Source organism: Mustelus asterias, chromosome 22 (assembly GCF_964213995.1).
Source record: "Mustelus asterias chromosome 22, sMusAst1.hap1.1, whole genome shotgun sequence".
In the NCBI taxonomy this organism is placed as follows: Eukaryota; Metazoa; Chordata; class Chondrichthyes; order Carcharhiniformes; family Triakidae; genus Mustelus; species Mustelus asterias.
The window spans coordinates 14,212,153-14,231,295 of NC_135822.1; the positions used below are offsets into that span (position 1 = coordinate 14,212,153).

The following is a 19,143-nucleotide window of genomic DNA, read 5'->3' on the forward strand; positions in this document are numbered from 1 at the left end:
GCAAGATATTGCACTGAAAGCACATCAGGCAAGATGAATCTACACAAGTGAGTGTGGAAGCTTGTGGCCAACTCCGAGATGAGCAGAAGAAAATGCAGTTTGGAAGTGTCCAATATGCTAAGGGTCTGCACCCTGCGTGAAATTCCCAAATTTGATGCAAAATAAGCAAAGCTATAGTCACTGGACCCCAGTTTCCATCTGATACTGAGGGGATGTCCATGTTACTAAAAACGTTACTCCCTGACGGTTCTTTTCTATTATGGCCACCATCCATTACTGGTCCAGGACACAGCTTCAGAAAAAAAATAGTGAATGAAGAACATCCAATGGAATAGTTGGTGATGCAAAATAGTGGGAATCCTGAACCCATACTATTTCTAGTAAGTCACTGTGATCTCATTACAGGCCCCTCACATCCTTTTGTTCCCAATCAAATAAGGGGCACATTCTTACCAGCTTTCTGAGCCACGCTCCTGCTGCAGCAAGGTCGGAGAATTTGGAGGCCAGCCAAACCTCCATTCACTGCTGTGGGATGGGAAAATCCCACCGCCATGAACGGTGGTAAGATTCCGGCCAAAGAATGAAATAACTTGCATTTCTATTGCACTGTTCATGGCCTCAGAAGGTCCTAAATCAACTAATTAAGCTGAAGTGTCGTCATTAATGTGTTATGGTTCAGGTTAGAAATTCCAAAATGTGTTATGAAGCCCACCTGAATCATAAGTTTTGCATTTTGAATTTGGCATGATACGTTCCATTTCAGGTGTGATTCAAAAGACCCACGAGGGAGCTTTTATCAAACAAAGTTTAGTCAAGAATATAGGGTCGAGAGCTTCAAGTTTTTAGGTGTCCAGATCACCAACAACCTGCCCTGGTACCCCCATGCCGACACTATCGTTAAGAAAGCCCACCAACACCTCTACTTTCTCAGAAGACTAAGGAAATTTGGCATGTCAGCTACGACTCTCACCAACTTTTACAGATGCACCATAGAAAGCATTCTTTCTGGTTGTATCACAGTTAGGTATGGCTCCTGCTCTGCCCAAGACCGCAAGGAACTACAAAAGGTTGTGAATGTAGCCCAATCCATCACGCAAACCAGCCTCCCATCCATTGACTCCGTGTCTACACTTTCTGCTGCCTCGGCAAAGCAGCCAGCATAATTAAGGGCCCCATGCACCCTGGACATTCTCTCTTCCACCTTCTTCCATCGGGAGAAAAATACAAAAGTCTGAGGTCACGTACCAACCGACTCGAAAACAACTTCCCTGCTGCCATCAGACTTTTGAGTGGACCTACCTTGCATTAAGTTGATCTTTCTCTACACCCTAGCTATGACTGTAACACTACATTCTGCACTCTCTTGTTTCCATCTCTATGAATAGTATGCTTTGTCTGTATAGCGCGCAAGAAACAATACTCTTCACTGTATGCTAATACATGTGACAATAAATCAAATCAAAGAACAAGAACTTTAATCAGTTACAAACAAGAAACAAACACCCATGATAATATATAACCCTTAATGAATATATATAAGCTGTCCCAATCAAATCAACCTCCATAAACAACCTTTTAAACAGGTTCAACACAGCATGGACTAAGGCTCACGTGATACTAGAAATTAGGTCCTTTGGTTGAAGTCTGCAGTTCTCTGGATTTACTTTGAACAGTTTGAAGATAAGAGAGTTTCCCAAAACACCAGAGAGACTCTGGTCCAGCCCACGACAACAGCAGATTTTCACCCTTTAGGAAAACAAGATCTTGTTTTCAGTTAACCAACAGAATTGTCAAAACACTTCTCTTTAGCTTGTTGTCCCTTCTAAAACTAAAACTCAAACCTGCAGCTCCAAACTGAAACTGAAACCTTAAACTCACTGAAAGAAAACTGTACAAAAATACATGACTGTCCTCCCAGCAATGCAGGATTGTAAAACTAATCCCAGGGTAAACACAAACAACTCCATTTAAACCATTTGAGTAGCAATTAAAGGATTCATTGCAGTCAGCCTGTCAACATAATGACATCAGCTAAGGCTGTAAACTGAGAAATACTGACCCTGAGAGCTGCAGAAATCGTGATTTTTAAAAAATCTCTTGAAGTTAAACTAACGTCACAACTGTAATATAAAAAACATGACAGCCAATTTGCACACAGTGAGGTCGCAAAACAGCAATGTATTAACGACCATTGATGGTTAGGTTTTTAGATTTTGGTTGAGGGATAAATATTTCCCAGTGTCTTCGCATAGAACCCAATGTTAAACAATATAATTTGGAGTAAAGGATCATAGGATAGATCATAGAATCCCTACGGTGCAGAAGGAGGCCATTCGGCCCATCGAGTCAGCACCGACAACAATTCCACCCAGCCCTTATCCCCGTAACCTCACATATTTACCAAGCTCGTCCCCCTGACACTAAGGGTCAATTAACCATGGCCAATCAATCTAACCTGCACATCTTTGGAATGTGGGAGGAAACGGGAGAAAATCCATGCAGACATGGGCAGAATGCACAAACGTCCCACAGACAGTGACCCAAGCTGGGAATCGAACCCGGGTCCCTAGCACTGTGAGGCAGCAGTGTTAACCACCGTGCCACCATCCTCTTTGTTTTTTCTATATTGCAGTTTGCGCAATGAAACCTGGACGAGTGAGTTCAATTTAACTGAAGATTACAAAGTAAAGAGCTGCAGTTGATGTAGCATCAAAATTACTAGCAGTTAATAAAAACCTGGCCCACCATAACTTTCAGGGGCAGTTAGGGATGGGCAATAAAGGTCAGCCATGCCCGCAACACTCCCATTCCAAGAGTTCCTTTAAGCATATCTTCACACATACACACTTTTTTCGCTTTGGGGAAGTGGAAGGATTTCCAAGCTGATTATCAGCCCATTGAGCTATATTATGAATGCTCCTTCCACAGCCAATAAGTCCCGGCATTGGCTTTGAACCCAGAGCTTCTGATCCAGAGAAAGGGACATACCAGTGTGCCACAGCCCTCTTCTATGCCATGGCTGAATTAGAAACATACAGATTTAGAAGAATCCTAACAGTGCAGAAGGAAGCAATTCGGCCCATCGAGTCTGCACTGACAACAATCCCACCCAGGTCCTATTCCCGTAACTCCACGTATTCACTCTACTAATCCCCCTGACACTAAGGGGCAATTTAGCGTGGCCAATCAACCTAACCCGCACATCTTTTGGAGCGTGGGAGGAAACCGGAGCAAACCCACGCAGACATGGGGAGGACGTGCAAACTCCACAGGCACCCAAGGCCGGAATTGAACCCGGATCCCTGGCTTCAGGGAGGCTGCAGTGCTAACCACTGTGCCACCATGCCATGATTCTTAGAACTGTCAGCCAAAGCACAATTATGATGAAACTGAGAGTGGTAGGGCCATTAGGGCTGAGACTGAATCACAGACTAACATATCACACAGAGAGGAACTCAGCCCATTTGAAAGTGCTATCCAATTGGCCCCACTTTCCTGCTCTGAATCATGGGCAAGCACCCAAAAAGGCATCAAAGTCCTGCATCAGGTGACTTCCTAAACTTTGCCGCCTATGACCTCTGGTGCTCGCCAAGAAAGTCCAATCATTCCTTTGGTCCCATCAGTTTGGGTTAGACTCGATGAGAAAGATTGTGCACTAATCCTCAGTGCCTTCCAGTCCTCCTGCTCCCAGTTCCCTTAAGAGCCCACATTGCACATGCAATGGGAATGCAGAATTCAACAGCAGTTAATCCCTGCCTGCATGCCAATCAGATTTTTGCAGTTAAGTCATCTACTAATTGTTATTTGTTTATGGAAATAGCGATGCCAATCTGGATGGCCATTAGTAATCAAAGTATAAATGATGAACAAGCTGATTGGATGGCCGATGGCTGTGTTACAGTGATTGAGCAAAGGATTTTTAACAAGAGGTATTTTTTAAACCAATCTTTTCGAAATTTACCACAATTTCCTCCCTTTTCCTCCCTTTTCCTCCCAATTTCCTAAAACACGCTGGTTGAATCAGGTTCAAAATGCACAAAATGTGGGCAAAGGTTTAACACTAACAAGGCGGGTGTACAGATTATGTTTCTTCCCTAAAAACAGTAAACATGCTAAGTAATAAAGAAATTACACTTATGTAGCGCCTTTCACAACCTCAGATTCCCCAAAGTGCTTTACAGCCACGAAAGTACTTATTGAAATGTGGTCATGTTGTCATGTGGTAAATGTGGCAGCCAATTTGCACTCAGTAAGCTCCACAAACTACAACATGATAATTAAAAGATCATCTGTTTTACTGACATTAGTTGAGGGATAAATTTGGGCAGGACTCTGGGAAGAATATCCCTGCTCTTCGTTATGTTATCATAATGTTTGGTGTGGTATTATGTTTATTTCAATATGAGAACATTTAATGTAGTATTAATATTCTGTACAAGATTACATTCTTTCATACCTTATTGTTTAGTATAGTGTTAATATGTCTGATATAGTATTACAGTATTTTTTTACCATATTATAGAGGTCAATACAATACAGTAATGTAGTGTTAATACAGTAATAAAGTGTTTAGGGTAGTCATATAGTAATAGAGACAGGTCCTTCGGCCCAACTTGTCCATGCCGACCAGGTTTCCTAAACTGAAGTTGTTCCATTTGCCTGCGTTTGGCCCAGATCCCTCCAACCTTTCCAATCCATGTACCTGTCCAAATGTCTTTTAAATGCTGTAATTGTACCCGTTTCTACCACCTCCTCCAGCAGCTCATTCCATATATGCACCACCCTCTGTGTGGAAAAGTTGCCCCTTGGGTCCCTTTTAAATCTTCTCCCCTCACCTTAAACCTATGCCCTCTAGTTTAGGACTCCCCTACCCTGAGGAAAAGACCTTGGCTATTCACCTTATCAATGCCCCTCATGATTTTATAAACCTCAGTAAGGTCACCCCTCATCTTCCGACACTCCAGGGAAAAAAGTGTCCCAGCCTATCCAGCCTCTCCTTATAATTCAAACCTTCCAGTCTCGGTAACATCCTTGTAAATCTTTTTTACACCCGTTTCAGTTTAATAATATCCTTCCTATAGCAGGACAACCACAATTGTACGCAGTACTTCAGATGTGATAGCGTCAGTGTGCTATGTATTATGTTTGGTGAGATCTTACTTTATATAATTCATCACACAGTTGAAATGTTCAAAATTTCTTTTAAAGATCGGTGCCTTAGCATCTTGTTTGGTAGATCATTAGTATTGAGGTATATAGCACCTAGTATTGTTTCACACTGTTCATTACAGTACTGGAGTGTTAGCACATTAGTAAAGTGCTCAATGCTGTATTAAAGTGCATGGTACATGTTATTGTGGAATATGTTGGATCTCAAACCTCAGGAGGATTTGATCTAGGCAAAATCTGTGGAAGTATCTATCAGAGGGCATTTGGAGAGTCACTATTTTGTGTTTACCTGTGGTGTGATGTTCTTTTCATACTTTAAATGAGATATAAGTTTAATCTAAAGCAGTGAGATACTTTGCACCCAGATAGCTAGAATTGCATTTATATAGCACCAGATCACATCCTAACACATCCCAGAACATTTTAGAGCTAATGAACTGTGTCTGAGTGTGGGCACTGGGTATTACTACCACAACTACAGCATGGATTTACATAGAGAATGTGCTTTAATCAATGCCAGCATCAGTTACAGGCAGGAGTGGCATTCTTTCAGTCATAGGATCATAGAATCCTACAGTGCAGAAAGAGGCCATTTGGCCCATCAAGTCTGCACCGATTACAATCCCTCTCAGGCCCTATCCCCATAACCGCACTTATTTACCCTGCTAACCCCCTGACACTAAGGGGCAATTTAGCATGACCAATAAACCTAACCTGCACATCTTTGGACTTTGGAAGGAAACCGGAGCATCTGGGGAGAATGTGCAAACTCCACACAGACAGCGATCTGAGTCAGGAATCGAACCTGGGTCCCTGGCGCTGTGAGGCAGCAGTGCTAACCACTGTGCCATTGTGCCACCCCTCCTCAAAGAGAAGTTCAGCAGTAGAATCATACAATGTTCCAGAACAGGAACAAGTCTTTCACCTCATTATGTAACTTTCTTAACCAAGTCAAAGTGCACCTCTATGCTCATTCTGACAGGCAACCTCAATAATCAAAGTGAAGCAATGGCAGCACTAAATTCGCTGCACTCCACTAGGGCACTCAATGACTATTCAATGCTGGAAGGCATGGTGTGTGTGCGAACACTGAATGATGACAAGAGTTAGGATTCATTGTGACGTTCTCGACACCAACACTCTCTCTAGACTCATTTGAGATATAGGCAGGAGGCAGGATCCCTGTACTCCAAGGGGCAGTGAGTTCAGGATTTGAACTGGGACAATTGGATGAAGGAATAAGACAAAAATTAATGTGTTAATGTTATCCCCCCACTCCCCCACCCCCCCCCTCACACCCACCACCAAGATGGCACAATGGTTAGCACTGCTGCCTCACAGCGCCAGGGACCCGGGTTCAATTCCGGCTTTGGGTCACTGTCTGTGTGGAGTTTGCACAAACTCCCCATGTCTGCCTGGGTTTCCTCCGGATGCTCCGGTTTCCTCCCACAGTCTGAAGATGTGCAGATTAGGTTGATTGGCCAAGCTAAATTGACCCTAGTGTCAGGGTTATTAGTGTTACGGCAATAGGACCTGGGTGGGACTGTTGTCAGTGCAGGCTCGATGGGCCAAATGGGCTCTTTCTACACTGTTGATTCTATGATTCCATGACCCCAAACTCCCATCCATATGATGATAGAGAAGCCACGCCTTCCAAAAGGAGAAAATAACAGACAAGCAAAACAGACGCTCCAACAGATTCATCATACAGGCAGTACTGTAACGGTAACTGAAGCATAAAGTGTCAGGCTAGCCCTGGAGAGGTATCACTTCACACCTGAGGGACTAGGGCTGCAGACAGGATTTCAGGAGTCTCCCTTCATGAATGCAAAGAAGGTTAGCAAGTCTTTGAAAGGCCTGGGCCCAACTTGGTCACGGAAGTCAACTACACAATGGCAGCATTCAATCTTGAATGCCTCTCCTAATGAGACCTTGTTGAAATACAGAATTTTGAAACCCTCCATCCTATCTGAGGATTTAATCTATCGTGCACAGTGTAACATCATTCGCTAATAACCCGCAGCTCAAAGCAGATAAAACAGCTCATTCACAGCACAGCGGAAGATGGAAATCCAACAAATTGACATTTTTGCGCAGGTCCTTTGAAAAACGTTAAGAGGCTCCTGTGCACGGGACATAAATATGCGTGCTATGTGAAATAGGGCCTTTTCTTGTTCTGATAAAAGCAATCACAGTCTGTGTCCCCAGTTATAATCTCTTTGAAGGTGTATTTCACCATTTGGACACAGAGCCGCTTTAAAAATAAGCCATGACTGAAAGGGATGAAGCAGTCTCTGGATTTAAAGAAAAGAAAATTAGAACTTTTAACAACAATCACCTTTGCTGCTCTCTGGGTTGTAATAACCCTTCCAAGGGGTACGTACTGTATGCCTCTGGTGCCGCAATCATCTGAGCCCAGATAACGTTTATCAAGAGTCAAATCTGAACTTATTCTCACCCTTGCTCACACAACGTCCATATAAATCCTCACCCACCATCCAAACATATGAACCTCTCAGCAGGAAATTGCTGTATAACAATCAGCATGGCCCCTCTGTCAAACTTTCCCTTTCTCAGCCCAATTGCACAGAAGTCAATCATGGCACAAATTTTGCAACATCGGCAGAGTCCAGATTCCAACCCTGGATGGTGGATCTATCAGAGGAGTATCCACTTCTCCGAATTTTTTCATTATGAAATACACAGAACATACCACACTTGGACTCCAGTGCCATGGAACTCACTGCAGCAATATGCCGATGCTGTAGTTAAGAAAGCCTACCAGCGCCTCTACTTTCTCAGAAGACTAAGAAAATTTGGCATGTCAGCTACGACTCTCACCAACTTTTACAGATGCACCATAGAAAGCATTCTTTCTTGTTGTATCACAGCTTGGTATGGCTCCTGCTCTGCCCAAGACTGCAAGAAACTACAAAGGATCGTGAATGAAGCCCAGTCCATCACACAAACCAGCTTTCCATCCATTGACACTCGGAAAAGCAGCCAGCGTAATCAAGGATCCCACACACCCTGGACATTTTCTCTTCCACCTTCTTCCATCGGGAAAAAGATACAAAAGTTTGAAGTCACGTACCAACCAACTCAAGAACAACTTCTTCCCTGCTGCCATCAGACTTTTGAATGGACTTACCTTGCATTAAGTTGATCTTTCTCTACACCCTAGCTATGACTGTAACACTACATTCTGCACTCTCTCCTTTCCTTCTCTATGAACGGTATGTTTTGTCTGTATAGCACACAAGAAACAATACTTTTCACTGTATGTTAATACATGTGACAATAATAAATCAAATTAAATCCAATCGAAATGATACAAGGTGTTCATAGAAGTTTTCAGCCATTGGAAACTCACTGAAGAACAATGGAGATCATATTAACCTAACCCATTGGATGGGAAGAGGGCATGTTCTGGCTGGCCATCCTTTATACACTACACTGGATTTTATTTTCTATTGAACTCACGGACAATGCTATCATAGAGCCATAGAGGTTTACATCATGGAAACAGGCCCTTCGGCCCAACTTGTCCATGCCGCCCAGTTCTTACCATTAAGCTAGTTCCAATTAGCCCATATCCCTCTATATCCATCTTACCCATATAACTGCCTAACTGCCTCTACTACTATCTCGAGCAGCTCATTCCAGACACTCATCACGCGGTGTGTGAAATAAATTGCCCCTCTGGACCCTTTTGTATCTCTCCCCTCTCACCTTAAACCTATGCCCTCTAGTTTTAGATTCCCCTACCTTTGGGAAAAGGGTGGGATTCTCCCAGAAAAATTCTAAGTGTTGAATTCATGTGAAAACTGGAGTAAATCACGCTGTTTTTTTCAGTGGGAGTTCAGAGACGAATCTTCCACACTCTGCATTGCTGAGTGCACCAGCATGATTCACTCCAGAAATCAGTGGGCAGGGCCTATTCCCGTCCAGGAGACTGGCAACATAGCGCTGAGCGGACCACTGCAAATGCTCTGATATGTCAGCGCTGAGATCGGCGCATGCGCAGTGGCCCCTGTCTGCCGGCCTCTCGATCGCTGGCCAGCCCCACGACACCCGCAGCCCCGGCCCTATCACCCCCCCATGGCCCAATCGCTGGCCTCCCATGGATGCCCAGGCCAGCCTTGACCCCCTTGCAGCCCCGAACTCTTGCAACCCTCCCCCCACCATGATGCCCCTCCCAATCGACAATCCCAAATTCCCCCACCCCCGCAGTACCGGCCCCCAGCCTGCAGTCCCACTCACTCCATCATGCTGCCCCCTGCCTCCATCCTCACCACCCCCCCCAACACCCCACCCCAATGCCCAGCCCCAATCGCTGGCCTCTCTCCCTCTGCTCGGTCCCAAAATGCAGATTGGAGCACGACCACCGCCCCCCCCCCCCCATTCACATGATGGGGCAGGAGATGCTAGCAGGCCTGGAGACTCCCATTCCGGGCCCGTTAATTCCATTTAAAATATATGCAAATGTTTATTCAAATAATTATGCAGCTCCCCGCCGATTTCCGGTTCAGAGCTAACGCCGCTGGAAATCTGGTGCTGAAAGATGCTATGGGGGGGGGAAGCCCAGCGCGGATCTTAAAAGATTAGCGCAGCGGGATGGAAGAATCGCCCCTGTTGACCACCTACCTTATCGACGCCCCTCATTATTTTATAGACCTCGATAAGATCACCTCTAAACCTCCTATGCTCCAAGGAATAAAGTCCCAGTCTATCCAGCCTCTCCTTAAAACTCAAACCATCAAGTTCTGGTAGCTTTCTAGTAAATCTTTTCTGCACTCTTTCTAGTTCAATAATATCCTTTTAATAATAGGGTGACCAGAACAGTACACAGTATTCCAAGTGTGGCCTTACCAATGTCTTGTACAACTTCAACAAGACGTCTCAACTCCTGTATTCAATGTTCTGACCAATGAAGCCAAGCATGCCGAATGCCTTCTTCACCACCCTGTCTACCTGTGATTACACTTTCAAAGAGCAATGAACCTGTAACCCTAGATTTCTTTATTCTATAACTCTCCCCAGTGCCCTACCATTAACTGAGTAAGTCTTGCCCTGGTTTGATCTACCAAAATGCATCACCTCGCATTTATTTAAATTAAGCTCCATCTGCTATTCATCAGCCCACTGGCCCAATTGATCAAGATCCCGTTGCAATCCTAAATAACCTTCTTCATTGTCCACTATGCCACCAATCTTTGTCATCTGCAAACTTACTAACCATGCCTCCTATATTCTCATCCCAATCATTAATACAAATGACAAATAACAGTGGACCCAGCACTGATCCCTGAGGCACACCGCTGGTCACAGGCCTCCAGTTTGAAAAACAACCCTCTACAACCACGACCCTCTGTCATCCAGCCAACTTTGTATCCAATTACCTACCTCATCCTGGATCCCGTGAGATTTAACCTTATGCAACAACTACCATGCAGTAACTTGTCAAAGGCCTTAACGTCGACTGCACTGCCCTCATCTACCTTCTTCATTCCTCCTTCAAAAAATTTGTGAGACGTGATCTCCCATTCACAAAGCCATGCTGACTATCCCTAATCAGTCCTTGCCTCTCTAAATGCCTGTAGATTCTGTCTCTCAGGATACCTTCCCAACAACTTACCCACTACAGATATTAGACTCACCGGCCTGTAGTTCCCAGGCTTTTCCATGCAGCCCTTCTTAAACAAAGGCACAGCATTTGCCACCCTCCAATCTTCAGGCACCTCACGTGTGGCTGTTGATGATCCAAATATCTCTGTTAGCAATTCCCTCCCTAGCTCCCACAACGTCCTGGGATACACTTCCTCAGGTCCTGGGGATTTATCTACCTGCCACCCGGAGTAACTGTTGTAGTTAAAGAGTGACACACTGATTTAATGGAGTGGGATAAGATTTGATTTGATTTGATTTATTATTGTCACATATTTTAGTATGCAGTGAGAAGTATTATTTCTTGCGTGTTTATACAAAACATACTGTACATAGGGAAGGAAAGGAAAGAGGGCAGAATGTAGTGTTACAGCCATAGCTAGGGTGTAGAGAAAGATCAACTTAATGCGAGGTAGATCCATTCAAAGGTCTGATAGCAGCAGGGAAGAAGCTGTTTTTGAGTCGGTTACTACGTAACCTCAGACTTTTGTATCTTTTTCCTGATGGGAAAAGGTGAAAGAGAGAATGTCTGGGGTGCGTGGGGTCCTTGATTATGCTGGCCCACTTTGCCGAGGCAGCAGGAAGAGTAGACAGTGTCAATGGATGGGAGGCTGTTTGAGGAATGGACTGGGCTTCATTCTTTGTAGTTTATTGTAGTTTTGGACAGAGCAGGAGCCATATCAAGCTGTGATACAACCAGGGTGACCCGTTGATTTCGGTGGTATGAGGAAGCGACCAATATTCCCTAACTCATCACACTTTGGTTACATCCTCCTGCCAGTGGTGGCACCAGAGTGCCTCTATCTGTGGGGGTCAAAGACATGGGTTTTACAAATATCATTTTCGTATAAATGTGGACATGGAAATTTATGTGGAAAGTGCATACAGAATTATGAGTTTTAAAATAACATATATCGATAAAGTTGTCATTCTCATTTTGTTCCTACTTCAGGGAAACAACACCTATTCATGGCCTGGTGTTCATAATGCCCAATAATGCGCAAGGAAAAGTGATGATGTGGAGATGCCGGCGTTGGACTGGGGTAAACACAGTAAGGAGTCTAACAACACCAGGTTAAAGTCCAACAGGTTTAGTTGGTAGCAAACGCCACTAGCTTTCCGAGCACTGCTCCTTCGTCAGGTGAGTGGGAGATCTGCTCATAAACAGCAAACAGGGCATATAAAGACACAAACTCAATTTACAGAATAATGAATAATGATTGGAATGCGATTCTTTACAGCTAATCAAGTCTTAAAGGTACAGACAATGTGAGTGGAGAGAGCATTAGCACAGGTTAAAGAGGTGTGTATTGTCTCCAGACAGGACAGCCAGTGAGACTTTGCAAGTCCAGACAAGTTGTGGGGGTTACAGATAGTGTGACATAAACCCAAGATCCCGGTTGAGGCCGTCCTCATGTGTGCGGAACCTGGCTATCAGTCTCTGCTCAGCTACTCTGCGCTGTCGTGTGTTGTGAAGGCCGCCTTGGAGAATGCTTACCCAAAGATCAGAGGCCGAATGCCTGTGACCGTGACCAAGGAAAAGGTAACCAGTTTTAACCAGGGCAGGAGCTGATGCACCAACATGGTACACTGACATAGTACACTGACATGGTACACCGACGTAGTACATCAACATGGTACACCAACATGGTACACCGACATGGTACACCAACATGGTACACCGACATGGTGCACTGATGTGGTACACCGACACAGTTTAATTGAGTGCCAATGAGGAAGCCTGATGACAATTACGAGCCCTACCTCCAGGCATGGAACCTCAATCAAACCAAAAATTGTTAACCACAGAAAGAAAAATCAGCAAATAAAACAGTCAAAACATCAACACAAATTTAAATTCTTTTCCTCTGATATGTGTTTTGCCAGTGATTCAGTTTCCGTATGGGATCTGTGAGGAAAGTTCAGCCTGGGAAAATGAAAGACAGCTAATTATAGCGGTCTGAATGGAGAAAAGCAAGCTCCACAAAAAAGTACAGCCAAGGCGATTAAAGTAATCTAATTATAGTGATGTCGAGTGCAGCCGGTCACAGTAACAGTTCCAGCTAAAATATTTGGTCGGTTGCCTCCCTGATTGTATCCCTGGTGTTGAGCAGAAGTATGAGGATCAGGTTGAGTTTACACGGGGTGTCTGGCCCACTTCCTCCAGAGTCAGCGCAAGGGGGTAAACTAGTTTTACACTGTTGATGTAGGCACCAGGCGAGCGCCGCACAAGCAGAAACCCACAAAGTACAAGCATCACCCTGCCTGTTGTAGCTTACAATGTGCAACTTCTCACTGTTAGAAGCACTTATATAGCACCTTTCAGGATCGCCAACAGCACTTTACAACCAATGAAGTACTTTTTGAAGAGTAGTTACTGTTGTAGCCTATTTGCACTTGGCAAGCCCCCACTAACAGCAATAGTGCCCAAATAAATCTATTTTGTTTTAGTGATGTTAGTTGAGGGGTATATATTGGCCAAGACTTCTTCAAAATAGTGCCATGGTATATTGTAGGTCCACTGAAAGATTTAAAGTTTATTTATTAGTCACAAGTGCGCTTACATTAACATTGCAATGAAGTTACTGCAGAAATTCCCCAGTCACCACACTCCGGTGCCTGTTCAGGTACACTGAGGGAGAATTTAGCATGGCCAATGCACCTAACCAGCACATCCTTCTAACTGTGATAGGAAACTCGAGCACCCAGAGGAAACCCATGCAGACACAGGGAGAACATGCAGACTCCGCACAGACAGTGACCCAAGCCGGGAATCAAACCCGGGTCCCTGGCGCTGTGAGGCAGCAGTGCTAAACACTGTGCCACCGTGCCACCATCACGCGCATATGGGGCCTCAGTTTAATGAAAGACATCTCCAACAACACTGCACTCCTTCAGGACTACACTGGAGTGTCAGCCTCAATTATACTTTCAAATACCTGGAGTGAAACATGAATGCACAATGTCCTGACTCAGAGGAAAAAGTGCCATTACTGAGTCACAGCTGTCACATTGGCCTTGCTCGAACTCCGTTGTGTTTGGGTCTCATTTCCATCACTGCCTCTGACTCCAGCTCTCAGCTTCCAGGAAGGTCAAACTTCTGGATGTCAAAGAAATCCTTTACATTGGCAAGGGCAAAAAGACCACAGGAAGTCTGTGTGATTACTGGCCTGTGCCCAATTTGTAGAGTAAAACTATCATACTCAATTGCCCTGTATTCTTGAAGGGTTTTCTTCCAATTCCCCTTTGGGTCGCCCTCTTAGAGAATGGGTAATAAAATTGTTCACCCTCCCTTTCCCCCAACACACCGCATAAATGTCTTCTGAAGCAAACATATGGAACAGAAACATGAAGTACGAGGTATGTCCCATAACCTGCATTGGACCTCATTTATCAGGTCTTGCTCAATAGAAGAGTGACAGGTTGCCTGATCCACACACCACCCCCCCACCCCACCCCCCCTACACCACCCCCCTCTCCCCGCCACCAAACCCCCCCTCCAGCTTCCTTCCTCAGTGGGTTGAATCTTCACCTCCAAGACAGAAGGTTGTGGATTCAAGATCTACTCGAGAAATTTAAGAAAATAACCCAGACTGCCATTCCAGTGCAGTACTGGGAGAGTGTTGCATTGTTAGAGATGCCGTTTTTCAGATGCGACGTCACACACAGGCCCTATCTGCCAGTTCAGATACACGTAAATCATCTCACATCACCACTCAAAGAAGGCAGGGAGCTCTCCAATTGCCCTGACCAACTTTGATCACTCAACCAGAACCAATAAGACAACTGATGGAATTATTTATCTCAGCAGTGTTAGTGTGACCTTACTATACACATATTTGGTTGCCATACACATGACAACAGTGAGTTCACTGCAAAAGAGTTTCATTTGCTGTGAAGAATTTAGGACGTCCTGTGGTCATGACAGACCCTATATAACTTTCTTTCTTCATCTACCCAATCCATCCTAAATTGCTCCTAAAGTTGCACAATTAAATGATTAGTTTACGTATCATCGCAGGGTGCACAGGTCAGTACTGCTGTGCACTCTGACCCTGCAACTAAACCTCTCAGTAATGCAGATACGGAGACCACCAGGGGCTAAGTATTCTGAATTTTCTGCATTACAGACAGGAAAGTAATTTCCTATATGTAAAGGGATCTTACTTCCTTTGATTGTATTGTATTTTCTCTGACTAGAAAAATACCATTAAGTAACATTGTGCGAAAGAAAGGTCACAACTCCAATAAATGCAGGCTAGTATCTGCAAACCTGAACATAGCCTCTAATACAGCGTCACACACTTCACACACTTCACCGAAAGGATTGGTGCAGAGTGCAATCGGGACAGCCGATCCAGGAACGAGTTCAGAAGCAGCCGTTGGGCTTTTTAAAAGGCCTGCCGAGCTGCTGCGGGATTTTGTCTCAATTATAATGAAAACGGTTAAAGCCCCCTAGCCCTCACCCTTCACACGCCACCTCAACAAACCCACCCTTACGGACCCTCATGCCTAGTTTCATTTAACATTCTTAGCTGATCGCAGACATCCACTAGAGAACTGAAACACCTGAGCCCCAGGGAAAACAATACCGGATTGATAACTCTGGGTTCTCAGATCACTTCTGCCAATTGCACAATGTTTATTTACAGAGGATAAGGAGGTTCCAAGAGCTTACAGTTTTAGCCACAGATATTTTAAATGGTCTGGATGATTGACACTTATATTGAGCTGTAGTAAAAAGGATTTTTTTTCTAGAAGTGGGGTATTTCAATTAATGACTAATTTTTTTAAGGCTTTTTATTACACATCCTACTGTTACTACAGGGTTCATTGGTTATATACAGTGTATAGTGGGTGAATGGGCACGGAAGTGCCATACCTTGGCATGGTGGGTGGCATGAGGAGCACTTTTGAACTTACATTTCAGAAGGTTCCCTCATGCAGACTATGGTTACCATTACCTCTGAGGTGCCGTGAATCATAACTCTTCAAAGATGGTCCAAATCCATGAAAATTTCAGGGGACTAGGACATGGCTATTCCCGCAATGGAGCCAGCCAAGTTGAGAGTGCAAGGTATAGATTGTAGCTCAAACCAGCCCACACCCTTAAAATTGGAAACCCCAGGAGCAAGGTGAGGAATCCTGGAATTGGGTCCCGACTGTGATTTTCACCCTTCCATGGGAACAGATTTGTGCTCCCACTATGCTAATGACCAGATAGTCTGGTTTCAGATTTTGGTTGAGGGATAAATCTGCTCTTCTTTGAGTGGTGCCATGGAATTTTTTACTGTACCTAAAAGGGCTGATGGGGTCTCAGTTTTGATGTGGAGATGCCAGCGTTGGACTGGGGTAAACACAGTAAGAAGCCTCACAACACCAGGTTAAAGTCCAACAGGTTTATTTGGTAGCAAACGCCACTAGCTTTCGGAGCGCTGCTCCTTCGTCCCACTCATCTGACGAAGGAGCAGTGCTCCAAAAGCTAGTGGCGTTTGCTACCAAATAAACCTGTTGGACTTTAACCTGGTGTTGTGAGACTTCTTACGGGGTCTCAGTTTAACAAGTGACGACACCTCCACCAATGCAGCACTCCCTCAGTGCTGCACTGAACTGCCAGCCTGGACTTTGTACTCAAGTTTGTAAAGTGGGACTTGAATCCACAACCTTCTGCTCAGAGGCAAGAGTGCTATTGACTCAGCCACGGCTGGCAGCTAACAAGGTTTTTGCTTCAAGATGGGTTAAATGCTCTTTGGAAATATGTAGCAGGGTTTCTAAGAATAGTGCTAATGACATCCAGTGATACACGACCAAACTTCAGCAACTGTTTTTCCCCCAAATTGTCCAAGTTGGCGAAGATATCCAAATGGAACTTCAAATTATTGCTCTTATGATGTCAGTGGTGAGTCATTTCATTTGCTCTGGTGGGACATTCCTCTCTACGCTTATTTTAACCCACACAAAGTTCATTTATGAAAATGTGTTAACCGATACAATACCGCAAGAATTAACCCCCTAGTATAAATGCCAATGTTTATTGCCATGGAGACACAGTTAAACCCATTTCCAGCCATGGCAATCTTCAGCTTCCCCATGTGCCAGTGCAACAGTGCTCATAACGGTGTTAATGAATAGCCTTTTGGCAAGAACTATTTAATTCCGAACAGGCAACTTACGGTACAGGCATCCAGCTTCATTATTGAGTTGTATCCATCCAGGGCAACACTTGTAGACAACCTGATGGTCCATACTGTAAACCTGTCTGTACGCTGTGTAGTACGCTGTCCTGTAAAGAAAACCAAAGTCATTTATAGTCACACTCAGATGCCCTATCTCCTTAGCCCATGACCGTGCTGCTATAGAACAGAAAGGCTTGGATTAGACAGATGTGCATTTGTATAGTGCCTCATTGCTTTGCATGTTTTTTTGCTCAGCAAGCTATGAGCTGGAAAGCATTGCCTGAAATGTTGTGAAAAACAGATTCAACTGTCATTTTCAAAGGGGAATTGGATAAAAAGGAAAAGTTTACATGGCTATGTGGAAAGAGCAGGTGAGTCAGACTAATCAGTAACTCTGTCAGAGAACTGGCAGAGGAACAAAGAGCTGAATTCTGTGCAGTATGATTCTAAATAAACAATCACTGAAAGTACAATAGCCAACTGGTTCACTAATGTCCTTTAGAGGAAAAAAAACTGCTGCCTAATCTGGCCAAGTTGTGAGTCCAGTCGATTCTCACCTGTCCTTTAAAGTGATCTGGCGGGTCACTAATATGTATTAAACCAGACACACGGCAGGTACAAAATTTGTCACCTTTTATGGGCAATATGTGCCAGTGAGGCCCACGTTCCCAGAATAAAATAAAATGCAGGCAAACACAGCAGCACAAACAGCAGTTATTTTGTATATACACTCAAATTCCACAGCACCAATGATAACAATGACACATTTTTAGTGGTTGAGACAGGAATGTTGGCCAGGGGAGCTTTCTGCTCTTTTTCAAGTAGTATCAGCTACCTGAAGTACCAGAGCAGACTTGAGTCTCATTCCCCAGTGCCTCACAGCTGTAGGCTGGGTTTAGATTCGGGCGGCCCGGTGGCACAGTGGTTAGCCCTGCTGCCTCACAGCGCCAGGGACCCAGGTTCAATTCCCCGCTTGGGTCACTGTCTATGTGGAGTCAGCATGTTCTCCCTGTGTCTGGGTGGGTTTCCTCTGGGTGCTCCGGTTTCCTCCCACAGCCTAAAAGACGTGTGGGTTAGGTGCATTGGCCATGCTAAATCCTCCTTCAGTGTACCCAAACAGGCGCCAGAGTGTGACGACTAGAGGATTTTCACAATAACTTCACTGCATTGTTAATGTAAGCCTACTTGTGACACTAATAAATAAACTTCATTCAGTGAGTTTCTCTTGTAGGAAGCTGGATCCTGTCTTTACCCAGCATCTATATGGACGATTTTATTATGGTCAGTGGATTGCAGTTGTAGCAGAAACCAATGCCAATTTTCTCCTCCTTCAAAGAGGCAAAATAAAGGTTAACGAGCGTCTCTGCCCCCTGAATTCTCTAACCGGGACTTTGTACTTTCAAATTCCCACCCTCTAAGTAAAGATTTCTCGCTGCTTTGTCGTGACACTGTATTAGAGCAAGTAAACAGGGACTGTTTGTGTACACATGCACACACATAGCAACAGGAACAGATGTACACCGCATTGCCCACTGAACTGCCATAAGTGGATACAGGACTGATTGTTAACCCTTACCCTGCTGAATTAACACGGGCAGATAATGAAGAACTGAAAAAATGTAAACATTTACAAACCCCATGTTTACTCTAAAGAAAGGTCATTGAACAAATATTTACTAAATTTGGAGACTAACGGAGAATTATGCCTTTCTAAAAAGTTATAGAATCATAGGATGGTTATAGCACAGAAGGAGGCCATTCAGCCTGCTGTTTCCATGCTGACTCTCTGCAGGAATGAGTGTTGAATGAAGAGGGATGGCTAGAGGCTCATGGGGAGCATAAACGTCAGTGTAGACTAGTTAACCCAAATGGCTATTTCAAACTCTATATGCCATTCCTTTGCTCTAAGTTGGAGTGCTGGGGAGAACCACCAAGTGAGTTATGAGGTGGGACAAGTGATTTGGTGCAATCATCTAATAAATCTATGAATTTCTACATTTTGATGCACATTGGATCGCTATCCATTAAAGTTGCTGGAGGTTGTGAAAAACATTGGTTCCTTTAACCGTGAATGTAACCAGAGTCCGCAGGCACACACCTCAAATAGAAGCAAAGAATGGTTGTGGCACTC

The 19,143-nt window shown here is 44.3% G+C and overlaps 1 protein-coding gene across 1 annotated transcript in view; it reads right to left on the bottom strand.

Moving 5' to 3' along the window:
• The window catches only part of LOC144509853 (uncharacterized), a 415,538-nt gene that overhangs the window by 393,894 nt on the left and 2,501 nt on the right, over positions 1-19,143 (bottom strand). The window contains exon 2 of the mRNA XM_078238759.1: positions 17,010-17,119. Within this exon, the coding sequence (XP_078094885.1) occupies positions 17,010-17,119 (110 nt within the window). The remainder of the gene's footprint in view (positions 1-17,009; positions 17,120-19,143) is intronic.